Source organism: Eschrichtius robustus, chromosome 2, assembly GCF_028021215.1.
Source record: "Eschrichtius robustus isolate mEscRob2 chromosome 2, mEscRob2.pri, whole genome shotgun sequence".
Lineage (NCBI taxonomy): Eukaryota > Metazoa > Chordata > Mammalia > Artiodactyla > Eschrichtiidae > Eschrichtius > Eschrichtius robustus.
In genome coordinates this window covers 162,311,202-162,331,202 of record NC_090825.1, presented here as the reverse complement: position 1 = coordinate 162,331,202, position 20,001 = coordinate 162,311,202, and the positions used below count along the sequence as shown (strand labels likewise).

At 48.3% G+C, this 20,001-nt stretch overlaps 1 protein-coding gene across 1 annotated transcript in view; it reads right to left on the bottom strand.

The window, feature by feature from the left end:
* OBSCN (obscurin, cytoskeletal calmodulin and titin-interacting RhoGEF) overlaps positions 1–19,434 on the bottom strand; it is a 148,003-nt gene extending 128,569 nt beyond the window's left edge. The window contains exons 1-8 of the mRNA XM_068534674.1: positions 18,450–19,434; positions 17,025–17,294; positions 16,516–16,776; positions 15,450–15,758; positions 14,714–14,980; positions 13,870–14,165; positions 12,958–13,234; positions 12,062–12,261 (exon numbers count right to left, since the gene is read on the bottom strand). Coding sequence (XP_068390775.1) covers positions 12,062–12,261; positions 12,958–13,234; positions 13,870–14,165; positions 14,714–14,980; positions 15,450–15,758; positions 16,516–16,776; positions 17,025–17,294; positions 18,450–19,434 — 2,865 coding nt within the window. The remainder of the gene's footprint in view (positions 1–12,061; positions 12,262–12,957; positions 13,235–13,869; positions 14,166–14,713; positions 14,981–15,449; positions 15,759–16,515; positions 16,777–17,024; positions 17,295–18,449) is intronic.
* Positions 19,435–20,001: the final 567 nt, after the last annotated feature.

Genomic DNA, 20,001 nt, shown 5'->3' with positions numbered 1-20,001 from the left:
AGATAAAGTTAGAGATTGAGGAGCCAAGCCTCCAGGGAAAAGAGATCTTGTAGAATTGAGCCCCACACTCAACAACATTCCCCTCAAGATGTTTGATGAGCTCCACAACTGCATGGCCCAGGAGACTACGAAGCCAAGCAGAAAACCTCTGAAAACTATAGCAGACTTTTTAGCACCTTGCATTACCAGAGAGACAAAGATTAAAGTTGAGTGTCTGCCTGAAAAGAGACCCCCATCCATACCCCAAGTCTCTGTAGAAATCCTTGGAGGACTATTCCCAAGACTGGGGGCAAACCAGAGATAGATGACCCTGATCAAAACTGCAATGCAGCCTTGAGTCAGTGCAGTCCTTGAATAGACTAAAGTTCTTAGTTGTTCTCTCCCTCCTTAGCAAAGGAAATACTGATCCTCTGTCTGAAGTAAGATAACATCATCCATATTCAAAAAGTTTTCTCAAACAATGTCTGACAGTCAACTGAAAATTCACTGGCATGCCAAGGACAAGAGTGAATAGAAATCCAAAATAAAGCAATATCAGATGATCAGACCAGGATATAACCATGATAATATTTCTTTAGTATGAAAGAAAAGAAAATATATCAAATACAAAAATTTTACTACAGAGTCTAGAATCTATAAGAAATTAAACAAATGGAAATTATGAAACTGGAAAATACAATAACTGAAAGTAAACACAGTATAAATGGGTTTGACAACAGATTAGATATAGAAGAATAGAAAATTAGTGGATTGGAAGACAGATCTAAAGAAAATATCCAGACTAAAGCAGAGAGAGAAAAAGAATTAAGAGGTAGAGAGAAAGAGAGATACATATGAGACATGTGAGAAACCACACTCTATGGTTGAGGAAAGACAAAAATCCACAGACTCAAAATGCTCTGCAACCCTAACCAGGATGAATACAAAGAAAATCACACCTAGGTTCATCAATGTAAACTGCTGAAAATCAAAATCAAAAACAATACCTTAAAAACAACAGGAAAAGAAAAAAATTTTTGACCTTTGAGGGAACATAATATATCTGACAGTTGATATTCCAAAATAATACATGGAATCTGGAAGACAGTAGAATAGTCTCTTTAAAAAAATTTTTTAATATGGGCACAGGATTGTTAAACTGTAATTTGATAACCAGAGGAAACAGCCCTCAGAATATTGGGCCTAAATCCTGGCTCTGTAATTCTCTGGCTATGTGAACTTTGGCAAGTTATGGAATTTCCTTGTGCCTTATCTTAAAATGGGAATAATCAGAATTCCTCTTCCCGAGGTGGTTGTGAAGTTTATACAAGTAAAAAGACAAGAAGCACTTCATAAAATCTGGCCCTTGGCATGTAATTAATACCCGCTAGCTGCTACGTGGTAAGTTTTGTGACCAAACACACTTCTAGGGGGCATGACCACACACCCCCACTCCCTAATAATTAACCTGAGGAACATAAGAAGGGCCTCAAGGAACCCACCTGTGATGTCGAGGTGGAAGGAGACCTTCCAGCCCCTGGCCTCTCAGCTGTACACCTCCAGCATCTACTTTGCCTACCTGCTGTGCCACCAGCCTCGGGGTGCAGCCCTTCCTTGGCCTCCACACACACTTTTGAGCTTGAACTCAGTTTCTTTCCCTCCTTGAACCATATCACCTCTGTCTGGGACTGGACTACCTCACAGCTTAGCATGGTGCTGGCCCCCACCTCAGCCTGCACTTCCCTGCATGCTGGATGCTCCTTGGCAAATATCAGTGTGGCCTCTGGGGACAGGGAGGAAGACACAGAGACAATCAAGTTTCTAGAACTGGATGAGGGCCCACCTTCTGGATCTCAAAACCATGATGCCTTGGCCACAAGCCGGTCCTATTCCTAGCTTTCTCAACACAGAGAACTTCAGAAGATGTACAAAGCAGGGAACAGGTTAGTTCTCAGAATCTGAAGGCTCTCAGTTCAATAATTTTCACGTTGGTATATGTTACAATTCAAGCTCTGGCATCTACTTAGCACCTGTGATCTCATAATTACCCTAACAAAGAGAAGCATAATTTGTGGCTGGCATATCACAGCATTGGTATTTTCAGGGAGAATTTCTTATACCATGTCACCAAGAACAGGCAATATCCCTGAGTCACAGGAACACTAATATGTTAATGCAGTCTACAACTTCTAGCAGGCCAATCACCATTGGTGTAATCAAATCCTTGGCTTTGGGAATCAGATGCTGCTTTTTATTAACTTACTGTGTTTGCTTGACATCACATTCCTCTAGAACAGGGGTCCCCAACCCCTGGGTCACAAACCAGTACCAGTCCACAGCCCGTTAGGAGCTGGGCCTCACAGCAGGAGGTGAGCAGTGGGTGAGCAAGCAAAGCATCATCTGCTGCTCCCCACTGCTCCCCATTGTTCCCCATCACTTGCATTACCACCTGAACCATCCCCCCATCGCTTGCATTAACGCCTGAACCATCCCCCCCATAGCTCGCATTACCGCTTGAACCATCCCCCCTCCCTGGTCCATGGAAAAATTGTCTTCCACAGAACTGGTCCCTGGTGCAAAAAAGGTTGGGGACCGCTGCTCTAGAATCCATTCTACTACTCTAGACTTGATTTTCTTCTTTATAAAGTATATTCATTGGTAATTCTTTCAGTGAGATTTTATGAATGATAAATTCTCTCCATTTACTCTCTGAAAATGTCTGTACTTCACCTTAACTTTTGAATGATAGTTTAGCTGGATACAGAATTCTAGATCAACAGTTATTTTCCCTCAGTGCTTTGGAGACTATACCATCTTTTCTGTGCTCTTCATTGCTGTTGAAAAATCTACAGGAAGAATAACTATCATCCCATTAATCTTTTTTCCCTTTGGAGGTTAAGATGTCCTCTTGGTTTTTGGCCTTCTGGAATTCACTAGCTGTGACTTTTTTTTTTTTACAATTCCCATTATTTCTTATGAATCTTGAAGTTTAGGATTCATGTCTTTTACCATTTCTAAAATTTCTCCACATTATTTCTTTCATTATTTCATCTTCCTCATTATCTCTAGTCTCTCCTAGAAGTCCTTTTAGACATATGTGTGGCCTTCTACTTCTCTTCTCTATGTCTGTCATTATGTCTTATTTTTTACCTCTTTGTGATTCATCCTGAGTAATTTTCTTAGATCTATCTTCCAATTCAATAATTCTATCTTCAGCTATGTCTAATTTGCTGTTTATCCCTCCACTGAATTGTTATTACAAAAGTTGTGTTTCTTATTAAGAAGTTTCATTTGGTTCTTTAAATCTGCCTGTTCTTTTTCCTAGTATTTCACTTTTTCTTACATTTTCTAGTCTTCCATACATCTCTTTAATCATTTTAAGTAGACTTATTTGACATACTCTTTCAGATTGTTTTTCTATCATCTGAAGTTTCTGGGTGGAACTTCTGATCTTCTAATCTTGCTCTTGTTTGTAAGTTCCAACTCTCATTTATATTGGATCATTCTTCTGGTGCTTAGATAATTCCTTTTATTTCTTATATGACTTAAAATACAAATGCATAAACAATAATTATAAAACTGTAAAGTTAACGGACACACTATGTATAAAGACATAACTTGTGACATTAACAACATTCAGCTTGGGGCACAACCTGTAAAGAAGCAGAGTTTTTCTATTGAAACTAAGATGATATAATTTCAAACTTGATTATTACAAAGTTAGATGTTAATGACAATCCCCAGGGTAATCACTAAGAAAAAAATGAATGTACATATACATAAAGAAATGAGAAAGTAACAAAAATGGTACACTAGAAAAAATAAATTAATCATAAATGACAATAATGGAGAAAATAATGGCAAAAAGATATGACATATAAGAAACAAAGAGTAAAATAGCAGAAGGAAACACTTCCTTATAAGAATTAACTTAATACAAAATGAATTTTTTAAATGCTGTCTACAGGAGATTCACTTTAGATCCAAAGATACAAATAGGTTGAAAGTGAAAAGATACTCCATACAAATAGCAATCAATAGAGACCTGAGGTGGCTATACTAATGTCAAACAAAAGGAAAAAAACATTATAAGACATTATATTTAATATATACAGATATAGATTAAGGATGTTATATATTGATAAAAAGGGTCAATTCATCAAGAAGATATCACAACTATAAACATAAGCACAACTAACAGGAGAGCTCCAAAATATATGAAACAAAAACTAAAAGATTAAAGGGAGAAATAGACAGTTCTCCAAGAATAGTCAGAGACTTCAGTACCCTACTTTCAATAATGGATAGAACAACCAGACAGATCAATAAGGAAATAGGACATGAATAACACTATACAAGAAACTAGACCTAACTGACTTACAGAGGACACTCCACCCAACAGCAACAGAAGACACATTTTACTCAAGCACATATGGAACATCCTCTAACACAGACCACATGTTAGGCCATAAAACAAGTCTCAATAAATCTAAAAAGACTGAAAGCATACAAAGAATCTTTTTGACTATGATGGAATGAAACTAGACAGCAATACTAGAAAGAAAACTGGAAAATTCACAAGTATGTCAAAATTAAACAACACACTCAAAGGAGAATTACAAGGAAAATTAGAAAATATTTTGAGATAAATGAAGATGAAAACACAGCATACCAAAACTTATGAGGTGCAGTGAAAGCAGTGTTCAGTTTCCTGCCATCCATAGCTATAAGCTATAGGCCTATCTTAAAAAGAAGATCACAAATCAATAACCCAACTTCATACCTTAAGAAACAAGAAAAAGATTAAGTTAAACCCAAACTTAGAAGAATGAAGAAAATAAAGATTAGAGCATAGATACGTGAAATGGAGAATACAAAAGCAATAGAAAGAATCAAGGAAACCAAAAGGTGGTTCTTTGAAAAGATCAACAAAATTGACAAAATATTAGCTAGACTGACTAAGAAAAAAAGATAGAAGACTCAAATTATTAAAATCAGGATAAAAAACTGGGGACATCAATAAAGACCTTACAAAAATAAAAAGGATTATAAGAGAATACTATGAACAACTGCACACCAACTAGATAACCTAGATGAAATGGAGAAATCCCTAGAAACACATAAACTATCAAAACTAACACAAGAATAAATGGGAAAAAATCTGAATAGACCTATAACAAGTAAAGAGATTTAATCAGTAATCAAAAACAAAATGAGAGGCATCCAGACTGGAAATGAAGTAAAACTACCTGCAGATGACATGACTTGTATATAGAAAATCCTAAGGCATCCACAAAAGAACTAATAGAGTGAATAAATGAATTCAGAGAAGCTGCAAGATACTAGACCAATATACAAAAATCAATTCTATTTCCATACATTAGGAATGAACAATTTAAAAATGAAACTAAGAAAACAATTCCATTTACAGTAGCATCAAAAAGAATAAAATACTTAGCAGCAAACTTAACAAAATAAGCACAATTCCTGCACACTAAAAACTATAAAACATAACTGAAAGAAATTTAAAAGACCAAAATAAATAGAAAGTCATCTCATATTGTGGATTAGGAGACTAACACTGTTAAGATGGCAAAGGGGACTTCCCTGGTGGTCCAGTGGTTAAGACTCTGCGCTTCCACTACAGGGGCTCAGGTGCGATCCCTGGTCAGGGAACTAAGATCCCGCATGCCACACAGCGTGGCCAAAAAAATAAAATTAAAAAAGAAATCTGATACCAGTCATTTGGGGACTTCCCTGGTGGTGCAGTGGTTAAGAATCTGCCTGCCAATTCAGGGGACATGGGTTCAATCCCTGGTCCGGGAAGATCCCACATGCACGGAGCAACTAAGCCCATGCACCACAACTACTGAAGCCCGCATGCCTAGAGCCCGTGCTCCGCAACAAGAGAAGCCACCGCAATGAGAAGCCCGCGCACCCCAACGAAGGGTAGCCCCTGCTCGCCACAACTAGAGAAAGCCCACGTGCAGCAACAAAAACCCAACGCAGCCAAAAATAAATAAATAAATAAATTTTTAAAATAAAATAAAAAGATGGCAATATTCCCCAAATTGACCTATACATTTTGATGCAATCCCAATCAAAATACCAGCTGTCTTTTTTGCAAAACTTAAAAAGATGATCCTAAAATTCATGTGGAAATGCAAGGGACATCAAATAACCAAATCAATGTTGAAAAAAAAGTTAAAGAATTCACACTTCCCAATTTCAAAACACACCACAAAGCTACAATAATCAAGACTGTGGTAGACATATATATCAATGGAATAAAATTGAGAGTCCAGAAGTAAATACTTAATTAATGGTTAATTGACTTTCAACAAGGATGCCAAGAAAATTCAATGGGGAAAAATTCTTTTCAACAAATGGTGCTGGGACAACTGGACATCCAATGGAAAGGATGAAGTTGGACCCCTAACTCACACCATACACAAAAATTGTCATAAAATGGATCAAAGACCTAAATACAAGGGCTAAAACTGGAAAACTCTTAGAAGAAAACATAGGTGTCAATCTATTTGACCTTGGATTGGGAAACGATTTCTTAGATGTGACACCTAACACACAAGCAACCAAAGAAGATAAACTAGATTTCATCACAATTTTAAAACTTTTGTGCATCAAAGGGCACAATTAAGAAAGTGAATGGAAGAAACTATTTGCAAATCATATATCTGATAAGGCTACACTATATTATATATAGTATAAGGCTATACTATGCAGAATATATGAAGAACTCTTTCAACTGAGTAATAAAAAGATAAATAATTAAAAAACAAGCAAAGGATCTGAATAGACATTTCTCCAAAGAAGATATACAAATGGCCAAATACATATGAAAAGATGCTCAACATCATTAGTCATCAGGGAAATACAAATCAAAACCACAGTAAGATACTACCTGACATCCACCAGGATGGCTATAATCTGGTGGTTCCAGGCATCCCTGGGTTTGTGACTGCATCACCCCAATCTCTGCCTCCATTGTCATTGGCCATGTCCCCGTGTATCTGTATCACGAATATCCCTCTTCTTTCTCTCACAGGACACCTGTCATTGGAGTCAGGGCCCACCTTAATCCAGGGTAATCTCATTTTGTGATCCTTTCCTTGATGTTGTCTGCAAGGACCCCATTTCCAGTTAAGGCCACATTCTGAGTTTCCAGACAGACTTCAGGGGGACATGACACTGACGACTTGCCTAAGGTCACCTGTCTCCTAAGAGGCAGGAGTGAGGTCTGACCCTGTCCACTCTGATCCCTCCACAGCCTGCCTCGAAGTCAGTGTCCAAAACCAGGGCACAGCCACCCTGCTGTGGGCATGGGCCAGTGCCACAGGACAGATCCCTCAGCAGAACCAGGCCAGCCACACCACCACACGCCCACCTCTACCACCCTCAGTGTCCCACTGCTGAAGCTGGAAGATTAGGCACTCACTTTCCCGGGTGCCTGAGCAAGGCATGGCCATTGGACCCACACAGTACTGGGAGGCATAGGGAAAATCGGCTGTGGGCTCTTCAGAGAGCATCTGTTCTCTGAATAGAAGAAAGAGCAGGTGACATCCTGTGCTAGGTAGGACTGCCCCAAGATCCCTGCACCACAGTATGCATGCACCTTCTCCAAGCTATTCCACCAAACACTAATCCAGGCACTGCTGTGAAGGGATTCTGCAGAAGGAATGTAGGTCCCAGATTAGTTGACTATGAGTTCATTAACAAGGAGATTATCCTGGTTGGGCCTGACCTAATCAGGTGAGACCTTAGAAGGGAGGGGGTTCTTCCTGGCCAAAGAGATTTGAAGCATAAGAGTGAATGGAAAATTGATAAACCATTAGCCAGACTCATCAAGAGAAAAAGGGAGAAGACTCAAATCAATAGAATTAGAAATGAAAAAGGAGAAGTAACACTGACAATGCAGAAATACAAACGATCATGAGAGATTACTACAAGCAACTCTATGCCAATAAAATGGACAACCTGGAAGAAATGGACAAATTCTTAGAAATGCACAACCTGCCGAGACTGAACCAGGAAGAAATAGAAAATATAAACAGACGAATCACAGGCACTGAAATTGAAACTGTGGATAAAAATCTTCCAACAAACAAAAGCCCAGGACCAGATGGCTTCACAGGCGAATTCTATCAGACATTTAGAGAAGAGCTAACACCTATCCTTCTCAAACTCCTCCAAAATATTGCAGAGGGAGGAAGACTCCACAACTCATTCTACGAGGCCACCATCACCCTGATACCAAAACCAGACAAAGACGTCACAAAGAAAGAAAACTACAGGCCAATATCACTGATGAACATAGATGCAAAAATCCTCAACAAAATACTAGCAAACAGAATCCAACAGTGCATTAAAAGGATCATACACCATGATCAAGTGGGGTTTATCCCAGGAATGCAAGGATTCTTCAATATATGCAAATCAATCAACGTAATACACCATATTAACAAATTGAAGGAGAAAAACCATACGATCATCTCAATAGATGCAGAGAAAGCTTTCAGCAAAATTCAACACCCATTTATGATAAAAGCCCTGCAGAAAGTAGGCATAGAGGGAACTTTCCTCAACATAATAAAGGCCATATATGACAAACCCACAGCCAACATTGTCCTCAATGGTGAAAAACTGAAACCATTTCCACTAAGATCAGGAACAAGACAAGGTTTCCCACTCTCACCACTATTATTCAACATAGTTTTGGAAGTGTTAGCCACAGCAATCAGAGAAGACAAAGAAATAAAAGGAATCCAAATCGGAAAAGAAGAAGTAAAGCTGTCACTGTTTGCAGATGACATGATACTATACATAGAGAATCCTAAAGATGCTACCAGAAAACTACTAGACCTGATCAATGACTTTGGTAAAGTAGCAGGATACAAAATTAATGCATAGAAATCTCTTGCATTCCTATACACTAATGATGAAAAATCTGAAAGTGAAATTAAGAAAACACTCACGTTTACCGTTGTAACAAAAAGAACAAAATATCTAGGAATAAACCTACCTAAGGAGACAAAGACCTGTATGCAGAAAATTATAAGACACTGATGAAAGAAATTAAAGATGATACACATAGGTGGAGAGATATACCATGTTCTTGGATTGGAAGAATCAGCATTGTGAAAATGACTCTATTACCCAAAGCAATCTACAGATTCAATGCAATCCCTATCAAACTGCCACTGGCATTTTTCACAGAACTAGAACAAAAAATTTCACAATTTGTCTGGAAACACAAAAGACCCCGAATAGCCAAAACAATCTTGAGAACGAAAAATGGAGCTGGAGGAATCAGGCTCCCTGACTTCAGACTATATTACAAAGCTACAGTAATCAAGACAGTTTGGTACTGGCACAAAACCAGAAACATAGATCAATGGAACAGGATAGAAAGCCCAGAGATAAACCCACGCACATATGGTCACCTTATCTTTGATAAAGGAGGCAAGCATATACAGTGGAGAAAAGCCTCTTCAATAAGTGGTGCTGGGAAAACTGGACAACTACATGTAAAAGAATGAAATTAGAACACTCCCTAACACCATACACAAAAATAAACTCAAAATGGATTAAAGACCTAAATGTAAGGCCAGACACTATCAAACTCTTAGAGGAAAACATAGGCAGAACACTCTATGACATACATCACAGCAAGATCCTTTTTGACCCAGCTCCTAGAGAAATGGAAATAAAAACACAAATAAACAAATGGGACCTAATGAAACTTAAAAGTTTTTGCACAGCAAAGGAAACCATAAACAAGACCAAAAGACAGCCCTCAGAATGGGAGAAAATATTTGCAAATGAAGCAAATGACAAAGGATTAATCTTCAAAATTTACAAGCAGCTCATGCAGCTCAATAACATAAAAACAAACAACCCAATCCAAAAATGGGCAGAAGACCTACATAGACATTTCTCCAAAGAAGATATACAGATTGCCAACAAACACATGAAAGAATGCTCAACGTCACTAATCATTAGAGAAATGCAAATCGAAACTACAATGAGATATCATCTCACACCGGTCAGAATGGCCATCATCAAAAAATCTAGAAACAATAAATGCTGGAGAGGGTGTGGAGAAAAGGGAACACTCTTGCACTGTTGGTGGGAATGTCAATTGATACAGCCACTATGGAGAACAGTATGGAGGTTCCTTAAAAAACTAAAAATAGAACTACCATATGACCCAGCAATCCCACTACTGGGCATATACCCTGAGAAAACCATAATTCAAAAAGAGTCATGTACCACAATGTTCATTGCAGCTCTATTTACAATAGCCAGGACATGGAAGCAACCTAAGTGTCCATCATCGGATGAATGGATAAAGAAGATGTGGCACATATATACAATGGAATATTACTCAGCCATAAAAAGGAACGAAATTGAGTTATTTGTAATGAGGTGGATGGAGTTAGAGTCTGTCATACAGAGTGAAGTAAGTCAGAAAGAGAAAAACAAATACAGTATGCTAACACATATATATGGAATCTAAGGGAAAAAAAAAAAAAAGGTCATGAAGAACCTAGTGGCAAGACGGGAATAAAGACACAGACCTACTAGAGAATGGACTTGAGGATATGGGGAAGGGGAAGGGTAAGACGTGACAGGGTGAGAGAGTGGCATGGACATATGTACACTACCAAACGTAAAATAGATAGCTAGTGGGAAGCAGCCGCATAGCACAGGGAGATCAGCTCGGTGGTTTGTGACCACCTAGAGGGGTGGGATAGGGAGGGTGGGAGGGAGGGAGACGCAAGAGGGAAGAGATATGGGAACATATGTATATGTATAACTGATTCACTTTGCTGTAAAGCAGAAACTAACACACCGTTGTAAAGCAATTATACTCCAATAAAGATGTTTAAAAAAAAAAAAGAGTGAATGGACATGAGGGGCCATGTGGCAAAGGACCTAAGAGCAGCCCCTGGCTGCCAGCCAGCCAGGAAATAGCCTTAGACCCAGAACCACAAGGAAATGAATTCTGCCAACAACTTGGATGAGCTTGGAAAAGGGCCCTGAGAGAACTCAGCCAGATGGCACATGGATTCCAGCCCTTGAGACCCTGATAAGAGAATCCAGAATCCACATCTTGAATTCTAATCTATAGAACTGTGAACTAACAGATGGGCATTATTTTAAGCCACTGAGTTTGTGATAATTTACTGCAGAGCAGTGAAAAGGAAAAAAACGAACACACACACAATCCTTACATGTTTTTCCCACCTTGAACATTATGGCTGGAACTATGGAAGCCATCTTGTGACCATGAGGCAATAAGCATTAGAAAGATCTTTATCTTATGCTCAAGAAAGCAAAGATCTAGACAGATAGAGCCTGTGTCCTTGTGGTAGATTGTTAGAAACTGTCCCCAATTAACCAGGGGACTCCTCATCAACAGTGAGGTCTACTTCTCCAACTCCTTGGAACTAGGCTGGCCTTATGTCTGGCTTTGTGCAATAAAACACACAGAATGTAATATTCTGGGACTGGTGAAAACAAACCTTAACAAACCCTGTAGCATCTCCTAATCCCTAAAGGGAACCCAGCCAGAATATGAAGGAGCTCAGGCTACCCACATGGAGAAAGAGGCCTTGAGAATGAGACGTCACATGGAGAGCATAGGCCCAGAGGAGAGAACAGCATGGTCCCAGACAGGAATGAGCCCAGACAACATCACTAGAAGAGAGAGGCCTGCCATCACAGCCAGCCCCCTGACTGGGACATCAGACACACAAATGAGGCCAGACTGGATGCTAGTGTCCCAGTCAACACCATGTGGAGCAGAGATGAGCCACCGATGCTGAGCACTGCTTGAATTCCTGCCCACAGATCGTTCCATTGGGTCACTAAGTTCTGGGGTTATTTGATACGGGCCTGATGAGTCAGCTGAGCACTGCCGTCACCCACACTGAAAACAGGCCTGTTCCTGTGAAATGGTCAAATGTCTGCTTCATCAACTGACCTGTGATACCCAGGCGGAAGGAGACCTTCTGCCCCTGGCCTCACAGCTGTGCTCCCCTGCGTCCCTATTCCCCACCTGCTGCACCACCAGCTGCCGGGTGCAGCCCTTGGCCTCCATGCACACTTTTGAGCTCACACTCAGCTTCTTCCCATCCTTGTACCATGTCACCTCCATCTGGGCCTGGGCCACCTCACAGCTCAGTGTGGCACGGGCCCCCACCTCGGTCTGTACCTCCCCGAGTGCTGGCTGCTCCTTGGCAAACATCTCTGAGGGCTCTGGTGACAGGGAGGGATACACAGCAGAGGCTCTGCCAAGGTGAGGTTTCCCAAGTCCTGGAGCCATGACAGAGCTTTGCTCTAGACCCCAGGCAGCCTCGGATCCCTCCCACGAGGATCCTTTGTGATCAGGTGCTGTACGTGGAACCCTCCATGGGCACAGGTGGTCCAGGTACCCCAACCCCTCCTGGGTGTGATGGGAAGCAGCCTCAGAGCTCCATGATGGGCAGCCCGGCCCCAGTGCCTGTGCTCAGATGGAAGGAGGCTTGGGCGGCATGGCAGAGACCCTTCTGAGGGCCAAGATGGGGCAGAACTGGACTTGGAGAATCTGCCAAGAGACCTCAATGGCTTCTAGAAAGAGCCAGGGCCTCAGATTCACCAAGATCCAAATCTAACCTTCCAAGGACACTTACAGCACTTTCTAGGTCTGCTCTGCCTCATTTCCCCATCTTTAAAAAGAGGACAAGGGCTTTAAATTTCCTTCTTATCTTTTATTTTCCAAGCCTGCATTCTTCACCCATATATATATTAGTTTCGTGGGTAGTTTCTTCACCCAAATTCAGAAGTAACTGCCCCTACCCCCAAGTATTCTCAGAAGAAATGAAGGGAGAGACAGCTTGGCCTTGCAAGTGCTGCACAGCTGGATGCAGCCAGACCTGCTCCCCACACACCAAACCTGGGAGGCAGTGCACTAACCACAGACACACGACCAGAAGTCCACAGTGTCCTTGCCCACTTGGCACAAGTAGGTGTCCTCATCCTGCACGGTGACTGAGGTAGCCACCAGCCGGTGCCGTGTGCCCATGTCCTCCTGTGAGAAGCGCTGGCAGGAGTGACCGAGCTCCACGCCATCCTTGTACCAGTGTACACACACGTGGGCCTCTGAGGTTTCGTATTCAAAGTGGGCTGAGCCCCAGGCCACGGCATCCACACAGCCACCAGCCGTGTCCTTGTGCAAAAAAAGATGTGAGGCCTACAAGGGCACATGGGCAGGTCAGGGGTCCGACAGAGCCCTAACCACACACGTGCCCAGGCAGCTAGCAGATGAAGGTGCTCGGGGCTTCAGGATCATGGGAGACACTGGCCCTCGCCCAAACCTAGGCCCCTTCAGAGACAGGGCCAGCCTCAGCTGCTGACTTTCAACCACCCAAGTGCCACCCACTCATAGGAAGCTCCTCCCCTACTGAGCAGAGTCCCTGACCCCCACCCTCCCAACGGGGTTGGCAGGGTCCCTGGTTCCCCACCCTACCCTCAGGGGTCACCTGAGCCTGCCCTGACCCCCTACCCTCCTCACAAGGTCAGCAGAGCTGCCCAGACTCCTGCCCTCCCCACATGGTCACCTGACTCCATCCCATCCCCTCACTGTCTCCATAGGGTGGGCTGAGCACCCCACACACACCCCTGCCCTCCCCACAGGGTCACCTGAGCCTATCTGACTCCCCACCCTCCTCAGGGGGTCGGCAGAGCCCCTGATCCCCCACCCTCCCCACGGGAACAGAGAACAGCAGCTCCTGCTACCCAGGTGCCCCAGAGCCTATCCAGAGCTGGAGGACAGAATGCGCGGCCCTGGCTACAGCGGCGGCCCAGGGAGGACATGAACACACACACACTGGTGTCACCTTGCACCAATAGTTGGTAGGCGATGCGGTCCCCGTGGCTGACACACTCATACAGGCCTGCGTCTTCTTGCTTCACGTCCCGCACTAGCAGTGCCCGCTGCCCGGCTGACGCCTGCACCTCATACTTGGGGCCTGGAGACAGTGCGTGTCCGTCCTTGAGCCACGTCACAGCTGCAGCCTGGTCCGATAACTCGGCCAGGAGCTGGGCCTCCTCGTGCAGCCGGGCCAGCACCTCCCGTGCTGCCACTGCTGCTGCCGGACACTTGGTCGTCAGCCCTGGGGCCACTGGAAGTCACAGACAGGTGGACAAAGTGGGTGTGGGTGAAGGGGGAAGTGGACAGAGGGAGAGCGATCGGAGGAAGGGGGTGGGGGGAGGGAAGTGGGATGAAGGAGTGGACAGAGCGGGGTGTAGACAGCAGAGTGTGGATAGGGGGAAGGGGACGGGGGAAGTGGAACGAGGCAGAGTCAACAGAGGGGGAAGAGCCAGATATGGTGGAAGGGAGTCAGAGAGGCAAGAAAGGCAGAGACAGGACAAGAAGTGGCGTAGGAGAAGGAATCAACAAAGAGGGAGGAGGGGAGAAGGGGAAGGGAAGGGGGGACACACAGAGAATTGAAGCTTGGCGCCATCGGGGACACTTTAGCCCCTCTTCCACTCACACCCGGTGACCCTGCACACCCCACCGCCTGGCCCCACTGCATCCAGCAGCCCGCCTGCCCTAGGAGCAACGACAGATCTCCCGAGCCCTGAGACCCCAGGGACCCCATCCCACCCCCACTCCCAGAGGAAACGGGGCTCAGAGGGGCCCCAGGGTCATGGGACGGGGTCCCCCTACCTCGGACCTCCATGCGGATGCTGCTCTCGATACCATTGGCCACAAACTTGAGCTCGGCCCCGTGCAGGCTGACAGGCACCAAGCGAATGGTGAGAGTGTGCCGGGTGCCGTCACAGTGTATCACATACACGCTGCTGGCCTTCAGGGCCTGCCCGTCCAGGAACCACTCCCCTGCTGAGGCCATAGTGAGGTCCACAGAGAAGGTCACCTCGCCGCCTTCCACTGCCTCTACCGCCTTCAGAGGTGTTTTCACAGCCAGCTGGGGGGCTGTGGGATGGGGGCTTCAGGAAGGAGCTGGGCCCCTGCCCTCCTCTCCCCCAATGCCTGGGCCCAAATAACCCCTGCTCTAGGAAGTCCACTGAACAAGCACATGGAGACCACGAGCGAAAGTCAGACGCAGGGTGGAGTGAGGACAAGTTACAGCCACCCGAGATCCCCTTCAGATCCCACAAACCCAGTGTGGTGGGGCAGCTGTGTAGCCCAGTGCCCCAGGGCTGGTGGATACAGATAGGTTCCTGCAGGGCTCGAGTCCTGTCTTGGGGTCCCCTGGCCTTCCTACAAAAAAGTCTTCAATAGCGTCAGGACCCTGGGCCCACCCCCCTACCGTAAAGAGGACCCATGAGTCACTCTGGCCTCTCCAAGGCTGGGCCACACTCTGGGTTTGGGTGACTCAGGGGCAGATGGCCCCACAGGTTGTCACCAGGGTGCCGGGGAGAACAGAACCTTCCACACTTACCCAGGTGTACAGTTCCCGGGAACTCGAGGTAGGGGCTCTGGCCAAATCTGTTCACAGCTGACACCCTGAACTGGAATTCCCCCTCCTCGGCCACGCCAGCCACAGTCAGCTCAGGCGTGGCCACCCACTTGTCTTCATGGCACCGGCTCCAGGGGTGGGTGCCCATTCTCTTCTTCTCCACAAGGTAGCCATCGATAGCAACAGGACGGTCCCCATGGGGTGGTGGGGACCAGCCAAGGGTCACGGAGCTCTCTGTCCTGGCCTTCACCACAGGGGCCTCAGGAGCATGCAGGGGCGGCCTTCTGGGGGCTGAGCAGAGCACGGGCCCATGTCACCAACTGAGAGCCCCCTCCCCAAGCCCTGGATCCAAGGTCACAGTAGGATAAAGGGGTTGTCACAGAATTCCCAGCCCTTCCCAGGGGCACTGCCCTGGTGGTCTGAAATGGTCTCAGCCCAAGGGGACTGCCAGCCCAAGAGGACACTGTGAGCCCATAACCCCAGTCTCAGCTCTGTGGCCATTTCTCTGTTTGCAGTGGAAAGAGTGCCCGGGCCTCAGGGGCCACCCTGAGCTGTCCACGTGGCCTGGAAAGGAACTCTTTCCAGTCCTCAGCCTTGACCCCATCTATGCATTGGGATCTTGGGCTGGATGATGGTTGAGGCAAGGCACAATGACCCTTCCAAGGGTGCTGAGACCCACGTGCAGGGCCCCTGTCCCCAGCAAAGGGCTGACCCTGGGGGAGCCAATCTCAACACCAAAGGCCACAGAAAGAGGACACACCCGCAATGTCACCCCCTACACGCTGTGCTTCTAGAACAACCTGCACTTTCTAATCTGGTTCACAGGGTCGAGGGCCACCAGGACTCCTACTTTGCAGACGCCTAGTGTGACCATAGTGGAGGCGGGTGTCAAACAAGCCATGAGCCCCAGAGAACCAGAGCTATAACCTAGGCATCCCCTGCCCCGCACGGCACTCCCTGCAACAGGCGACAACTCAGAGCAGGGCCCAGTGGACTGTGGGCAGGGAAGAGGCACCCTCTGTCTGACAGGTACTCCCTAGGCCCTTACCTGACACGCAGAACTGGGTGGACGTCCGGCAGTCCCCAGCCACAAAGGCCACCTCACCCGCATCGTCCAGGCTGCACTGGGAGATGGTCAGTGTGTGGCACGTGCCTTCGGCAGTAATGGCCACTCGGCCCCCGGCCACCACCTCCTGCTGGTTCCACAGCCAGTGGATGGGGCCCTCTGGCTTGGCCAGCTCCACACAGAACATGGCCGTGTCTCCCACTCGCCCAGCTGTCTTCCTCGGGAGCTTTCGAAGGAGGTTGCCTGGAGTGGGCAGAGGAGCAGTGGGGAAAGGGAGGGGTAAGGGCTGCAGCTGGTCAGAGAGACCCCTGTAGGCCTGTCCCACCCCTACCTCCTTCCCGCCCCTGTCCCCCAAGTGCCCACCCCACCCCTCCCTGACGCACCCCTCGTGCCAGGGTCCTGCCCACCCCACCCGGCCACTACCTACGCCACTTGCCCAGCTCCTGTGAGACCCGGACCTTGCCCAGTCTCTGGGCCCCCTGCCCACCCACCTCGCACCGCCAGCTCGGCCACCGTGCGACTGCCCTCCGCCGTCTCGCAGATGTACACGGCATCGTCATCGGAGGTGACATTGAGCACAGTCAGTCGGCGCTCAGCGCCTGCCTCCTCGATGAGGTACTTGGCATTGGCCCACAGCCGCGTCTCCTCCTTATACCACGCAGACTCCATGGGCGGCAGCGGCACCTCACACTGGAACGTGGCCGACGCTTTCTCTGGCACCTCCAGGTCCTGCAGCCGCTTTCTGAAGGGCACCATGGGCTCTGCGGAAAAAGAGCTCAGGTGAGTGGGGCGAGGAGAGGGAAGAGGGGCAGACAGGAGGGGTGATGGAGGGGGCGGTCAGGGGGCGAGGAGGAGGGTGAGGGGAAGGAGGGGGGCAGGGTAAGGGAGGTGTAAGGCTGGGGTGGGGGCAGGGAGCCAGGACAGGGGTTGGAGGGGCTTTGGGGGCAGAGGGTGGTGGGTGGGAGGGCAGAGGAGCTGTAAGGAGGGGACAGAGGGAGGTAGGGGTATAGAAAAGGAGGGAGGACAAAGAAGAGGGAACAGAACTTAAAGGAAAGAGCCCCCCCCAAAAAAATATAAGGAGAAGTCTGGAAGAGAAAAGGAGAAATGAGGCAGGTGAAGCCACAGCAAGCAGCCCCATTGAGCAGGCCTCTAAGCTGGTCCTGGACAGGCAGGATGGGTTGGGTTCACACAGCAGTGAGGCCACTGGACAAGTACTGGCCTGCGAAATTGCTCAACTCTAGGAGCGCACTTCCGTGCGAAAAACGAGGAAACTGAGGCACGCACACGAAGGTTGAGCGCCCTGCTGGAGATCCTACAGCTGGTAAAAAGTGGAGGTGGGACTCCAACCACTTCAAGAGGCTGGTCTTAGGAAACAAGAGTAAACGGCCCTCCAGCAAATTCTGATGGTGTTGCCTACAGCTGCCCCGGTGCCCTGGGGGAGCCCCCAGACCTGAACATGAGCCTGCAAACTGACCCAGAACCACCTTCAAGCTGCACCCTGGTGCAGCCCCAGCCTGAGGCCTCTGACAGCACAAGGTTTGTCCTTGCTCCTGCCCTACTTCCAGCTCTGCCAGGGAGACCCCCTTAGCATCCTGTAGGAGGGGTGGAGAGCCTGGGTCACCCTCAGCCTGGAGAGAGCAGGCTCAGCCACTGGGCACCCTGACCATCTCCCAGAGGGAGGGGGTGTTAGTGACAAAGCACTTTGTTGTATACTCGTGTTACTCTCACAAAGACAATGGAACAGAACAGAGAGAGCTGCCAAGACCTCCAACCACGGATTCCTCTACCAGACAGGCACAGGGTGGGGAGATGGCAGCAGCAGCCGCCGTTGGAAGGAAAAGACAGGAGGCCTGGGGAGGAGCCTCTGCCTGTGCTCACTGCGCACAGTGACCTTGCGCCCGGCGCCAGGAGCTCACCTCGCACGACGACTAGCACGGAGCTGTAGGTCTGGCCCACGAGGTTGGACGCCGTGCAAGTATAGAGGCCACAGTCTGACTGCTTGCAGAAGAGGATCTTGAGCACGAAGTTCTCCTGCGCGTCCTCGTACACCACATGTCGCCGGCCCTCGGCCACCAGCTGCCCATCCTTCTTCCACACTATCTCAGGCTTGGGCACACCCATCACGAAGCAGCTGAGGCGCGCGTGCTTGCCCTCAGTCACCGTGCAGGTGCGCGTGCTGGCGCTGGGCGGCGAGGCCAGGGCGCCCTCGGTGCGCATGGCCTCGCGCCGCAGCTGCAGGTGCGCCAGGAGCATGGCTGTGGAGGCCCCGGGCTGGCCGGCTGTGTCTGCTTCCGTGTCCACCAAAAGCCCGGCGGCGGCGCTAGCGGCGCCCAGCGGGTTTTCCGCGTGCACCGTGTACGTGCCGCTGTCGCACGGCTGCGCGGCCAGGATGCGCAGCGCGCTCGCCTCGCCGCTCGCCTCCACGCGCACTCGGGGAGCTTGCAGCGCGCCCAGGCGCCGCCCATCCTTGTCCCAGCTCACAGACATCGGCGGCGAACCGCGCACGCGGCAGCGGAAGGTGGCCTCGGCTCCCTCGCGCACGCGGATGGATGTGGGCCGCAGCAGAAAATGGGGTGCCTGCTCGGCGCACGCTGCCTCGGCGTCCACCTGCAGGCCGACCGCCGCGAAGGCTTCGCCGATGGCGTTGCGCGCACGGCATACATACTGCCCGCTGTCGCCCAGCGCCAGGTCCAAGATGGTGAGGCGGTACAGGTCGCCGTCCTGGGCCAGGCGGAAGCGAGTGCCTGCCTCCACCTGCTGCAGGTCCTTCTCCCAGCTGACCTGCGGCGTGGGGTTGCCCACGATCTGGCAGCTCAGCGTGGCATCTTTGCCCACCGACACCACGAAGGCCTTGGGCCGGGTTAGGAAGCGAGGTGCACCGCTGAACGAGGAGTGATCCATGGGGGTGGGGGTGGGGGGGAGGCGGGGGAACCTGCGAGTGGGGTGAGGGGGAAGGGCAGAGTGGGGATGAGACCCTGCTGTGCTCAGAGCCCCCCTCCTTTTCCCCACGTGGCCACTTCACCCGTCCTGGAAAATCCAGCTTAATCCAGGGTAAAGCCCTCCACATGGCCCCTCTTCCCCATCCGGGTGCCGTCTCCCCCAACACACCCCATCCCTGCAGGTGGCATCACCAGATGGTATGGTGGTCCAGAAGTGCCGACTTGCCTCTTTCTGGGCATTTGGGGTCTGGCCCCACCCCCACCCCCCAAATGGACTCTTTTTCATTGGCAGGAGCGTCTCCTCCCTCTCGTCCCAGCGCCAGGCCTGCTGCCCCAACTCAAGGTCCAGCTGAGCACCTGTCCCAAAACACCACACCAGCACCAAGCTTGCCCTCCTCCCTGTGCGGCATCTGCCACGCTGTACCTCATCACAAAGACCTTCCTTCCCTGTCCCTCCTGGGCCACTCCAACTGCCAGCAGGTGTCCTGTCCCCTCCACACACACTGTTGCTTCCTAGAGTCTGAAACTC